Source organism: Asterias rubens, chromosome 13 (genome assembly GCF_902459465.1).
Source record: "Asterias rubens chromosome 13, eAstRub1.3, whole genome shotgun sequence".
Lineage (NCBI taxonomy): Eukaryota > Metazoa > Echinodermata > Asteroidea > Forcipulatida > Asteriidae > Asterias > Asterias rubens.
In genome coordinates, this window is record NC_047074.1 from 2,231,948 (window position 1) to 2,245,836 (window position 13,889).

The 13,889-nt window shown below is 36.1% G+C and overlaps 1 protein-coding gene across 20 annotated transcripts in view; it reads right to left on the bottom strand.

The window, feature by feature from the left end:
- The window catches only part of LOC117298308 (dedicator of cytokinesis protein 9-like), a 97,873-nt gene that overhangs the window by 27,460 nt on the left and 56,524 nt on the right, over positions 1 to 13,889 (bottom strand). For 7 of the 20 annotated variants that reach the window (XM_033781484.1, XM_033781466.1, XM_033781473.1 and 4 more), the window contains 7 exons: positions 13,148 to 13,174; positions 11,009 to 11,041; positions 9,817 to 9,995; positions 9,046 to 9,313; positions 7,225 to 7,266; positions 3,533 to 3,598; positions 693 to 836 (listed from right to left, as the gene is read on the bottom strand). In XM_033781484.1, coding sequence (XP_033637375.1) covers positions 693 to 836; positions 3,533 to 3,598; positions 7,225 to 7,266; positions 9,046 to 9,313; positions 9,817 to 9,995; positions 11,009 to 11,041; positions 13,148 to 13,174 — 759 coding nt within the window. The remainder of the gene's footprint in view (positions 1 to 692; positions 837 to 3,532; positions 3,599 to 7,224; positions 7,267 to 9,045; positions 9,314 to 9,816; positions 9,996 to 11,008; positions 11,042 to 13,147; positions 13,175 to 13,889) is intronic. The other 13 variants (XM_033781478.1, XM_033781483.1, XM_033781482.1 and 10 more) reach the window with 8 other exon arrangements.

The window sequence follows — 13,889 nt, forward strand, 5'->3', positions numbered from 1 at the left end:
GAATGTACAAGGTCTCTGGTTTCATGAACAAGGTGAAATGGTCTAAACATGTTGTAATACTACAAAAGAGGTTACTGTTACGTACTGTACATACATGTACAATTACATACATGTACAGTGGAGTAGATATTTAACACAAATTGAACGCCTTTACTAAATTGTCCAGGGGTGTGGGGGCAGAAGGGTACTACAAAGTGGGTGTGACACCACTGGTAAAGGAAGGAGTCACTCTTACTGCTGTTTATAAATCTTCTTTCATTTTGTTTCCTTTTGATTGTTAGTTTGATGAACAAAATTGAAACGTGCATTTTCATTAGAATTATTACGCTATAGTATCTCTGCAAATAAAATGTGTTATTTTGTTATAACCAGAAATTAAGTTTAAAAGATAGATTGTGGTGTTGTTGTTTTTTTGATTTCCTGTTAAATTAATGGTTTCAAACTCCACTTTTCCCGAAAGAGGAATTGTGGAACACAATGATCCTACGACTGTGAAACGTTAATCTGGCTACAATCTAAAATAACTGTTACGTTTGTACTCTATTATTATCAACGTAAAGCAAAATTAACATGGCCACTTTTTGAGCTACTTTGTGAACTTATGCAAATTGATTATATTATGCAAATTATATGGTAATTAGGCAGTATGGGCTGTTTGTTGGTGAGTGATGTCTCCAATAATGCTGACCAACCTGACATGCCCATCCATGAGAGACGATTGATACGGGTGCTGTTCCGATCGGAGCGTGTGCTGCTTCGATCGGACTTTGAACTGCTGCGATCAGAGCGACTTATCTCGCTGCTTTGCTTTGGAGGTGAAGCGGAATCGGCGAAACCTGCATATTCATGACCACGTCATACATTATTCATAACTTTGTCTACCCTATGTAGACCCAAGATACATATACCATGGCACTGTCATGCATTATTCAAATGAGCGCTGTGCAGACCGAAACAACTTAGTCTGAAATTGGATCTTGCTTTATCAGTCATTGCTCATCTGTTAAATATTCATAACCATTTAATTCAACACAAGTCAGTCCCCACATTGTCTGCCTGTAGAATATTCATGACCATTTCAGTCAATATACCATAAAAATTAACACTGAAAAGGTGTTCAATTATTCATGAGACAAACTAAACACTGAAAGAGACTCATGTCAACAGGTACCTGCTACTAAAACACAACTGTTGTCCAGTAATCATTAACATATATATACATGACCTTACAAATAATTTAAATATTGATTTAATGTGAAAACCATCCTCAAGGAGTACATTTTATTGTGGTGTAAAATTCCTGTCAAGACTGAGACCTGCGTTAAAAAAAATGTTAAAAACACTGGGTACGAAAATACATTGCAGAGCTGTCACAAAATATGATCCTGTAAAGAAAATAATTAGCATGAGAAAAAAAACAGTTAACACCATAATAAAAACAGAATACTTCTGTTTGGCTGTCTGTGTCTCCTTACATGACATGCATGACCTGATGAAAATATAGAGGACCAATAAAACATTTTATTGCACACTACACATGTACATGCACATGAACTGAGGTCTCTGTATGGTTCACATGTAGAAAGAAAAAGAGAAAAAAATCCTGCTTCCCACCAAAAATAGGAGCAGTTTGTACCGGGAGGAGTAGGGGCACGAAGGGGCCAAAGCCCTCCTCCCAAAAATCATCTGACACTTCTGTTGTTGAACCTTAACAGTTGAGAAGATGCCTCTATGAACCTGTTATGCTATCTTTCATTAAGCTTTCATTAAAGATGCTATGTCAGATTTTTGGCCCCAAACATTAAAAAATTGATTTTTTTTTTTTTTTACGTGAATGGTATTTCAAAGAGTATCACCCGCTCTAACGAAAAAAAAGTTTAACTTTTACGTTTAATTGTCAGGAACCATGACAAAAACTTAAAACGTTTCTTATAAAACACTTAAGAATTGGTCACGTGATATATTGGGATCCCGACGAAAACTAATTTTGAGCACTTTATTTCACTGCTACTAATAATTGCGGATTTTTTGAGCAATGGGTCAAATGAAAGCTTGTAACTTTCTCGACCCCATCAAAATACCGATTGAATTTTAAATCAAAATTTTGGGGTCAAATCGGCCAAAAATCTGACATCTTTAAGCATGTTAAAAAGGCATGACTATTGCACATGTCATTTGAGAAAACTTACAGAGATTATTTTAAAAGGCAACATTTACAGACATTGTTATATACAAATGTCAAATTTACAGGCAACATTATTAAAAAAAGGCAAGTACACTTATTTCACACTGATTTACAAAGTATGAATGAACAGGCCAAAAAAGATCTGTTGCAGAACTCAAGCTTTTTCGGAAAAAGTTGATGTGAAAAAAATTGAAGAGAAATGCGAGAAAGTGCAAGAACTTTGAACAACGACTGTACTTTTAGAGCAATGAAAAGATTTGTTGAAAGGATGTGAGTGTATTGTAGAGAAATGAAATGTGAAGGAGAGATTCACAGTTACAGCATACACATATCAAGTTTAAAATCAAATTTCTTTCCCAATTCTAAAAAGAAAAACCCAAATTCAAGATCGCCTCAAAAAAACAGTTTTTCCAGATATTTGAAAAACTTGTTTTGCTTGTTTTTAGATTTACAAAATGTAGGTTGATTCAGTAACTGGAAGACAATACTTTAGCTTGATGGATTTGAACCTTCAACCTTGTGATTGCAAGTACTGCAGTTTTACCACAAAAACTAGCTTTTCCTTCTTCTATAATCTTTTTAAAAGTTTCAATCTAACAAAAAAGTTTCCATTATTTGTTTGCAAACTAACACTCAAGATTTTAGTCAATCCTTTAGTCAGGAGTGCCACATATTTCAGAAATAAAGATAGCAAATAACTTAAAAAGAAATTGTTCTTCTAAATAGAAAAAAAAAACTCTCTAATATCACTATACATTCATCTTTAACATCAACTGTGCAGCTGTGCAAACAACAAGAAGACAATTTCAAAGCTGTAACAAGCTGTGTCATTGATGGAGTCAGGAGACTATACAAAATGGCCACAGTACTGTTGCAACAAGCTTATGGTGCCATGTGGCATGTGATTTTGAATGATATTTTTTCAATTTTTTTTATAGGGATATTAGTGTGCTCAGAGCTGCCAATATTTGCATCTTGCAGGGAGATTTTGTACGACAATCAAAGATACTTTGAAAACAACAATCAGGGGGGACTGATTTTTTAAATTTCATTTAACATCACCAGGGGGAGGAGGGAATTTTCCATAATCAGGGAGATTTTTCAAATTTGCTCATTAAAATGTGGAAAGATTGGTTTATTTTCGGGGAACTTTCTGCAGAATCAGAGAGAGTCGGCAGCTCTGTGCAACTACAAAGACTCGACAAGACAACATTGAGCATGTACTGTGATAAGAACATCGAGTGCGACTGGAAGATTTGCCTAGTGGTGAGAAGAGAGAGAAGGCAGGTCGAGAGAAAATGACGCAAAAGTACGAAACAAATGGATGAGAAAGATTTATAAACCAACCTCCAGCACTCATTCGTCGCAAGTGTTGATTCGGCAGAGTGGGTATAGACGTGGAATGCCGCACTCCTGTTGAAGGGGTGGAACAGTGTTGTGAACAATGAAATAGGGTGACAATGTTAGTATGACAACATAATTAGTAAGGATTAGTTAATATTTTAATATTGTTTAAATATTTTTTGGAGGGATATCTTTTTAGAGTGGTGTGCATTTTTAGGATTGTGCAAAGGAGGAGTTGCCAAAATAAAAATAGGGGGCTAGGTTAATCAGCACTTTCAGCCCATCCCTATACACTTAATGGAATATTCCACTGTTTTCTGAATCCAATTTTCATTTGGATGATTAATTCTGAGGATTTCCAATGAGGTAGGTTTTCAATAAATTTGTTTTAACATCACAGAGACATAACTGTTTTCCTTTCAAATATTTGACAATAGAACTTTGCAAACTCCTGCCCCCCTCCCCAATTCTCTGCAATCTTGTACCAAAATGATCTTCTCCAGCAAGTTAGGATCGCACACAAACATTATACTGGAAAACTGTACATTTTTAAGCCAAAGTATGTAGAATAGCAAGATTTTCATACACTTTTAATCCTCACAAAGGAAGATAAAAAACTAAAATTAAACTTAAACAAAAATGCTTGATGGATTATTTCATTCTTTGAAGAGGTAAGCGTAAGGAGCATAGTTATTAGAGTGAAGTGCATTTGGGAGAAAAGGCAGCTTTGTGCATTTTTGTTAGTGCAGTAATAGGATTGTTAGATTTGCTAAGCTGCTTCAGTTTGCTAGCATTTTGTTACTTAATTTATTTGCCTACCAGCCCCCCCCCCCACACATTGAAAGAAAATATGTAAACAGTGAAAAACTTGATATAATTTTTTTTTTTTAAATACACTATTTCAGGTTAAAGTTTTTCTTAAAACAAAACAAAGAAACCATGAGTTCCGTTTGGACACAAAGAGACAACATTTCAACAAATCTAATCCTACATAACATTACCCTTTTTTCAAGGCAATGTAGACTTCAGGTATCGTTCAACTTCTGCTTCCCCTTTTGCCTACGTTTCCAAACTTTTTCCAATTTGCTGAAGAGTTTTTGCTCAACGAACTAGTTGAGTGGTAACCAGCTTTCCCCATTTGAACAGAGTGAAATAAAGTGTCTTGTAGACCTTCAAAACTTTCTCTTAGAACAACATGTACAAAGTTAACGATTGTAAAGAAAATAAAACCTTTTCGTTGACATTAAGTAACTCAAGAAATGTAAAGAAACAATACAACTATTTGTTGATATTTAACCCGACATGACAAAGACATTAGAACAGACTTCCAGCTATGACAGACAACAAAACCCCTAACCAATTGACATGTTTTACAAAAAAACAAAACCAGTTCTAAAACTAATTTGCTACATTCAACAAACAGAGGGCTCACTACATACCGTTAGGGTGTCTCGAGTCGGCAATATCTGAGTAAGGGAATTGTGTGTTGGTAAAATTTGACCAATCATGTACAAATATTATAGTTTGAACTAATGCGTGTTGTAATTGGTGAAAGTAGCTTATGGCATCTGAAATTGAGTTTCTTTGGGCATTGAGCATTGTTCAAAATCGGTCTTAAAAGCGTTTCCTGTTTAGAGAAAAAAAAGCTTAGTCCATCTGAACAAAATAATAATACTGTGCAATTGCAAAACAAAAACAATTGACTTAAATAATTGTAGTCATACAATACAAACATATTGTATTTGCAAAAATTTACTTCAAAAAATATCTCAAAATACTTTCTATACTGTTTAAACAGCATAAAAAGTGTAATAGATTTTCTAAACTGTGATGAGAATATTTTATTACCTCCAAAACCCAATAAAGATTCCTTCGGAAATTTTTTTAGTATGTCTCAGATAAATGTGACGTAAGACCCTCAAAACGGAATCTAAAAAAGCCCAGTTACAAACGGAGAGCAGAATAAAATGATACTGCAACTTAAATAAAGCGACATCCAAGTGTTAAAGCAGATACTAATTGTGCATTTTTTTTAGTCTACTGCAGCCCTGCTCACTAAGCCTACAGTCAAAACAAAGCAACGTAAACAATAGCCAGGGTCGAAGACAAGAGGGGGGGGGGCATGCAAAAATAAATAACAGGCCATTTGTTGGCGGTGATGCGTGTTCGCGTAAGCATGTTTTTGTCCAATCAAAAGTGATTATCAGAACAAAGGAGGTAAATATGTAAAAATTCTGCATCAATAAACTTTTCGTTTTTGTTTTCTCTTTCACAACATCACTCTCTTCTCAACCTTAAAAGTATTATACAGGATTGGTAAGGGAAAACACTGTTGATTTTTTAGTCTGAAAAACTTACAGATGATGAAATTCATGCTAGAACAATTTTTTCCTGTGAAATATTTCCCAATGAAATGAAGTCATATACCGTACAAGAAAACTGCATCTGAAATCTGTTCGACACATCTAAAATTTCACATTTAAAATTGTTTTGTTGAGGGCCGTTACAATTATTTGTATATCAGGTAATAACTTTACCAAATTAAATGATTTGGACTCATCAACCATCAATTAACTCATGCACATAATATTGGCAATATATTATTAATGAAATTGACACTCTATGGTATTGATGTACGACAGGATATTGTGTAACCAAAAAAATAAATAAAACATATGATTGTTTGTATGGTAACATGGATGAAAACAATGAATTGAGAGAGGAGGATGGTGATGCTTGAAGATGTTGAGATTAGTTGCCACGGTGACTAACCCTGACAACAAGACATCTTAAAGTGGAAGCTTGCTAGTTTTTTGTTTTTTAAAGCGAGGTTTGTAGAGATGTATTTACTTATTCATTTCATTGATTTAATTTATTGACTCTGATTGTGAAGCTAAGGACTCTCAGAAAAGCAAACATAAATTGCTGTTCTAGTGAGGAACCCCGTTGATAGTCTTGGTGCAAGATGTTCTTGTTTTCCTTTCACGCACACTGCGCCCAATTCACCAACAGCGCCCGCCACCGACTCACCTGACTTAGTCCACACAACGCCCCGCGAGACGTTGTGTGGACTAAGTCAGGTGAGTCGGTGGCAGGCGCTGTTGGTGAATTGGGCGCAGTGTGCGTGAAAGGAAAACAAGAAACGTCTTGCACCAAGACTATCCCATATAGAGAGAAGACGAAGAGGAAAAGTCTCTTTTAGGTGCGGGAGGAAACGACCAGAGATTTTTTCCAGGGAAAAACCCACACAGTCAGGTAGGGACTAAAAAAACCCAATCCACACAGTTCCCCCGTTGGGATTTGAACCGGGGGTCCTAGAGGTGAAAGGCAAGGAAAGATACGACTACACCACCTCGACTACCCAATAGTGCAATGTGATTCACTGCATTTGTACTCATTCTTTTCAATACAATTATACTTATTCTTTTCAATACAACTGTACTTGTTTTTTTTTCAAAATACAATTGTACTTCTTATTGTTGTGCAATATATTTACGCCTAGAAAACTATTTGTTTCAACCTCCACCCCAAGATATCTTTATTATGCTGATCACCTATTGAACAATCCAGACACTATAGTACATCAGGCAAAACATAGAAAGAAAGAAAGAAAACAAACAGAGAATAGTAAACAATCCAGCAACCCACACATAAATCAAGAGGCTGCTACGACAGAAAAAAAATAGACGCTGTACCAAAATTCCTTGCCATGGAACTCCCAACACTGAAGGAATGAGCTGCAGAAAGAATATCCGTGATCAGAAGAAAAAAAAGGAAATAAAAAACCCAAACGCCCCGAAAGACAAAGTTGGGAAGAGGGAAAAAAGAGGAGAAAAGTTTCTGTTATTGACAAAAAAATTGGGCTAGCTGCTTAGAGTTGCTGACTGCTGAAATAGAAAGCAATATTTTTTTTTTTTAATCTACATGTAGGTTTGGTTAGCAGCAGGAAATCTGAGATTGAGCCCTTTTTCGACCAATGAATGGAAGGAATACAGGATGGAATTAAGATTTATGCCTGGTTCGGCGAACATGATGGGTAAAATTTTTCATCTTCAAGTTTGACATGAACCCATCACATTGCGTCTTAGAAATTGAATTGTAGACAGTTGCACTGTACGAAGGCTGTGATTGGCAGGAATATCGAATCTCACAGAGAATTAATTAGTTTCATACGAGGGAATAAGTGTGACGTTTGTGTTAAATGTTAACCAATGATTTTTTTTTAACTACACAAGTTCACAAAATCCTTTCTCAGTATTGCAAATTCCAGAGTGTTTGACGCCACTTAAAACATTCACTTGAATCTCAATCAATGGTCAATCACCCATACTCAATCTCAGATATTTGTCCTGACATTTTGCCCTGTCTTTTCAGGTTTATTTGGAAATGCTTAAAAAACAACGATTAAACTGCCACTTTTTCACCAACTACGTTGCGGCTGAGGAAGGAAATACTTAGTATCGGGGAAAGCACTGCGTAACTACAGCATTACTTATAAAACCAGGTCAAAATTGAAAAACGTTATTTTAAAAATCTCTGAATAGTTTAAAAACCTCTTAAATTTTAGTTAACACATTAAATTTTAAAAACCATGTTAAATTAAAAACACAATAAAAACACAAATTAAAACACATTAAATTTTAAAAACCATGTTATGAATAAACACATATAAAGATTATCATTTCACACTCTTCGTGGTCCTACTCATTATTTAACAGAAAATATCCTTGGGGCTGTTTGCAGGCCTGGAATTTCATCTTTCATTGGGCAAGGCCATTAAATTTTCATTTTGGAAAAGGGCACATCCATCGGAAAAAAAATCTTTGAAATTTTTAGAGGGCACCGAGGCCAAGATGCGGGCAACAGAAGCATGGTGTAATTCCAGGCCTGGGTTTGTTTTAGCATTCGTCAAATCACCCTCTAGTTTACCACTTGGTGAACTTTTAACTGTTATTTTCCACCTACACCCTTTGTCATATACATGTAAATAAACTATTTGCAATGCAAAGTCACATCCAATTTTTCAAAACGGAAATTCAATTCATAACTCAATACTTCCATAAAAAACAAAAAAACAATGCAACCATGCAACAAAGTTTGAATGTAAGGTCAACAATGCAGATTGTTTTAAGAAGAACACTTTCTAAAACCAAGGTTTGTTTATAAAATTGTTTTTTTAACAAAATCGGTTCCATTTACAAAATTGTGTGGTTTTTTTAACAAAATCTTTTTTTTTTTTACAAAATCTTTTTTTAATATTTTTTTTATCTTTTGTTTTTTAACAAAATCTTTTTTTACAAAATCGATTTTTAAATGCAATTATGCAAATGGGTATTCTTTCCATAAATCAATAATTCCTTATTAAGTTGCAAACTGCTTTCTTGTGAAAGATTTGCTTTCAAAAAATGTTTTTACAGGAAGAACGATCACACCATTTCATCACTTAGAAAAAATTAAGTTCTATCAAACCATTTTGATGATCTTTAAATCTCTGAGAACGGAATCAAGAGTCTTACCTCGTCCAGCAATCATATCAAGTACTGCGGAGTCTCGCTGCAGTGACTTCGTCTTAGCAGCCTGGGCCGAGACGCTGTTATGACGGTCCATCCCAGGGGAGTCCGTGATCAGGGAGCTCGATGAGAGAGACGACATGTCAAAGAGGGAGTCGCCATTGATTGATGCAGAGCCCGGGGTGGGCGGGCCTTCCCGTGAGAGGCGGGGCGCATTCTCCAGGATGATCGCCACTAGCGGGAGGTACAGGGATGCGATGCGGGCTTGGTACGGCTGTCATGGCAACGAAGAAGCAACATTGAAATTGTTGTGAATTTTTTCTCAGCAAATTAAAACCATCATTGGCAAAATGATTTGGGTTGTCTTACCACTACATCGCCGAGCTAGCCCCCTGGCTAAATAACGGCAGTTCAACTCTCTATACTTCCTTAAAACTTGTGCACACAGTGTTCATTACACATCAGGGAAAGGGAAACAAACACGAAAATGTTCTTGTATTGTATCTTTATCCTATACTACAACGGAGTAGGTTTTTAGAATTCGGGAGACTTCTCAGCTCTGAAAAGAACCGTCATGCTTTTTTACTACTACCTGGGCAGAAGATAGCAGATCGGCCAGGAATAGTACTTTTGCTTATTGGATCGAAGGAACTTACATGTAATTGGTCTCTAATATTCATCATCACAATGTAAAATAAACAACTGCGAAAATTACAAAAAAGTGGAAGTATACACACACAAAGAGAAACTGCTGAGAAGATTAAAACAAATCTTTACCTTTGACAAGTACCGGTCATCAAAGCTGTGCTTAGCCAGAAGGTTTCTCAGGACGCGGATTCCATTTTGTCGTACTTCGGTGACGTCATGAAGCGCCGTTCCAACCTCCCTCAGCAGAAGGCCGGTAAGGAAATGATTCTGACAATACTCCTCGGTTAGTTGGTAGTCATAGTGAAGATCTGAACGGCCGCCATTTTGAAAAAGACGCAGGAGTTGCAAGAAACAGAAACAAGGTAAAAAGTACCGGCCGTGGAATTTCATTTTTGGAAGGGCAAGGCCATTTTTTTCTTTTTTTCTTGCAAAGGGCACTTCCATTGTAAATGTGAGCGTGTATGGGACACTTTTGTATTAGGGCACCAAGGCCAAGACCAGGGGCATGAGAGGCCTTTGCCTCTGTGTAATTTGAGGTCTGAAGTACAGCCAACATAGGGATTGATAGCTCAGTTGGTAGAGCACCGGTACGTTAATTTGGAGGTAGTTGGTTTACGTAAGTCCCACTCCAGTAACTTTGTCTTACTTCAAACCCAAACTAAAGAAGAAACTAAGCAAGTTTGCCGGTAAATGTTAACGCCTTGGTCTTCTTGGTCTTTTTGGATCTCTTTTTCAATAAATCACTTTCTAAGTACCGGTAAGTCAAACTTTGATACTAGTAATTCACATGTGTCTCAAAAATATTAAAGACAAAATCATTTCTATCATAATCAAAGTTAAGTCAATTAAATCCATTATAAATAGAGCGTTTCCCTCGTAAAAAAAAGATGAAGATGAAAGTCTGAGTAGTTGACTTTGAATGAAAAAGGATTCTGCTGTTTAAAATCAAAGTATTAACCAAAGAAATATTTACTCGCAGAGCTCGACTTGAATTCAATGATTACCTTAGCCAAATGCTACTTAGCTTCTTTTTTTTCTAAGCTCATGCAAAATTTTAGCAAAAAGTGTTGGCCATTCCTTGGGGAAAATTTTGACACAATTGTGCACCAAAAGACACACAAAAAATATTAAATTGGGTTAAGGAGACTCTCCCAAAATGCTGGTAATAAAAATTATCTTTAGATCGACAAAAGATGCGTCAAACAAATAACTAAAGGGGGCCAATTTTATAAGCCATTAAGAGATAAGGAAATTGATTCCAGCATTTTGAGAGTGTCTCAGTGAAAAGAATTGAGCATGATGCAAAGAAACAACAACAAACCTTTGTACTGGTCTTTGGCGGGGCGGATTTGCACTGCAGGAAAGAAGTAATCATGGGAAACGAATAATAGAAAAACAAAACAAGGCTGAAAAAGGGGCTTTGGTATTTTTTTTTTTGGGGGGGGTATATATGCATCATGCAATCAAAATACTTCTGCGGTGAAAACTTTTTGCAAATAAATAAAATGTTGGATGCAGAGGCTCAATCGAGGGCGAAGATAATGTATGACTAGACAATAAGAAAAACTAACTGAAAGGAATTTACCCAGTTATTAACCAAAGAAAATATTTTAACAAAATGATTATTCTGTATGGGACAGGAATCTCATTTGATTAAACATACCCTATTTGAGAAGATTTTTGTTCTTGCCAAGGGTCACATGATTTATTTAAACCAATCAGAGCAGTGAAGTTGTTGTGAGGCATTTGCATAACAAAGAGGAAACCATTTTTCATGCAAAGAAGTTTGTGCTTAGGTTCAAATGAATGCTTCATGCAATGCAGCTTGCATCATTCATGAATTATTCATGCACTTTTGCCTGCCTCATTTGCATAAAACTAGTAACAAAAGAATTTGAAGACATGGTAAAGAAAGATGAAAGTAAACATGAAACAAATTCTTTCACATCATACAAACATACAAATCTGTGACAAACAAAACTCTGACAAGAGATAAGTAAGTGAAAAAAAATTATTCTGAACATAATTGTGATGACACTCTTTGAAAAACACAACATGGTAGTATCACAAATCTCTTTAAAATACATAAACATGTAGACTGAAGTTGATGAATAAGTATGAAGAAAATGAATTATTATACCAAAGAAATCAAATATGTTTTTTGTTTAAGTTTTTTTTTATGCAATTCACCATACACACAAGGATTGAAGGCCACTTCAAGGTGTGGGCTTCATTCAACTATTTTCCCAGGGGCCGTTGCCACCTTCTCCTAGGGCTGAAACAGGGTTACCCCCCCTTCACAGTCCATAAAGATGTAGGCTTGGGTATCATCCACTAGGAGCCTGACTGGTAGAGCAGAAAGCACTACCTCCCTTATGACGATAAGGCAGGAAATCCATGCGTCCATCATTTGTTAGGCAAGTTTATTATTTGATAATTGATTTTTTTTTTTATGTTCCATCCCCAAGAATTTTGTTCATGTGGTGTTAATGTGGTGTTGACTAGCTTAGTAACTGAAAATGAAGGAATGATTGTATTTGTCATGGAACGAATTTAATTTATGACACAACCAAAAAGTTCACTTCAAACTTCACTAATTTTGCCAATCATGTAAAAAATGGCTCAGCATCTGCGTGAAGTATGACACAGGCTTCATAGGAAAAAAGACACAAACGTAGGGAACAAAAACAAACGAGGCTTGATTTTTTATGACATGTGAACAGGTTTTTTTAAAGGCAGTGGACACTATTGGTAATTACTCAAAATAGTTATAAGCATATTAGCATAAAACCTTACTTGGTAACGAGTAATGGGGAGAGGTTGGTAGTATAAAACATTGTGAGAAACGGCTCCCTGTGAAGTGGAGTACTTTTCGAGAAAGAAGTAATTTTCCGTGAATTTGATATCGAGGTCTCGAAATCAAGCATCTGAAAGCACACAGCTTTGCGTGACAATTGTGTTTTTCTTTCATTATTATCTCCCAACTTCGATGACCGATTGAGCTCAAATTTTCACAGGTTTGTTGTTACTTTTTGAATAATGTTGAGAAACAGCAAGAGAGAAGACTGGTCTTTGACAATTACCAATAGTGTCCAGTGTCTTTTTAAGCAGGCTTAGTAGTAGTGCTTAGGTCCACGTCACACGAGGCAATTTACAGGCAACCAGTTCCAGGCAATCTCCAAGAAGAGAATCCATTCACATTTCAATGCTGAAATATTTTCTTGGGGATCCTAAGCAATTGTTTGTAGGATTTCAAACTTTGCATGGTGGGAGTATAACTTAGAGAGGTTTGCGGTAACAGATTGAACATATCTCCTTTTACGCCTTCTTTTTTAAATTATTTGAAAAATTACTTTTGCTACCAAAATATTCCTGTATCATGCACTGTGGTTGGTTGCCTCCAAGTTGCCTGTAAAAGTTGCCTCGTACGACAAGGCCCTTTGATTTTATTTATTCTCACCATATCTCCGCATATTCCCCATATAAGCTGTGATACAAAAGCATACGGGTGAAGGGAAGGGAGAAATTGGGAGTGCATTAGCCAGCTGTATTAGCAACATCAACACATTGAGCCCAAAGTCATAGAAACTTGCCAAGCAGAAATATTACCTGAGGTATACTCACAGGATAACCAGCCAAAGTGTGCATGCCTGATATAAAAACTCGGCTGGTATCCGATCAAATCTACTAAGCAAGTTTCACATTAAGCATAAATCCCAAGCAGGAAAAGGTGCTTTGGCAGAGAACCGGCCAGAAACAATATACTTACATGGTATAATGGCTGGTAACCCGATTCTGCTTAGCAAGAACTTAAAGTGCTAAGCAATTTATTTTTAGCTGAGATATATAGGGAGCAATTACATGCCATTTTGAATGCTAAGCAATATTTTTAACTGCTAAGCAATTTTATTCTAGCTTTTAACAACTTTATGAAATCAGCTTAAGAACCCCTTCAAATAAAGAGAAAAATAAAACTGCTCGCACTATTAAGCATAATTTTTTAGTTTAGCAGTTCTATGAATTTGGGCAACATTAATACAATAAAGCTTTATTGCTGGGCGTCGGAGTATTGGACCAGCCTTTCATAGCAAGTTAAGGGAGCTGGAGGGGGTACAGTTTCAACAACTCTGCTCCTCCTTTGCTTTGGAAATAGACAAACGTGCAGTTAAGTTTGCGTATATTGAGAAGAAAGTCTAAGCTTC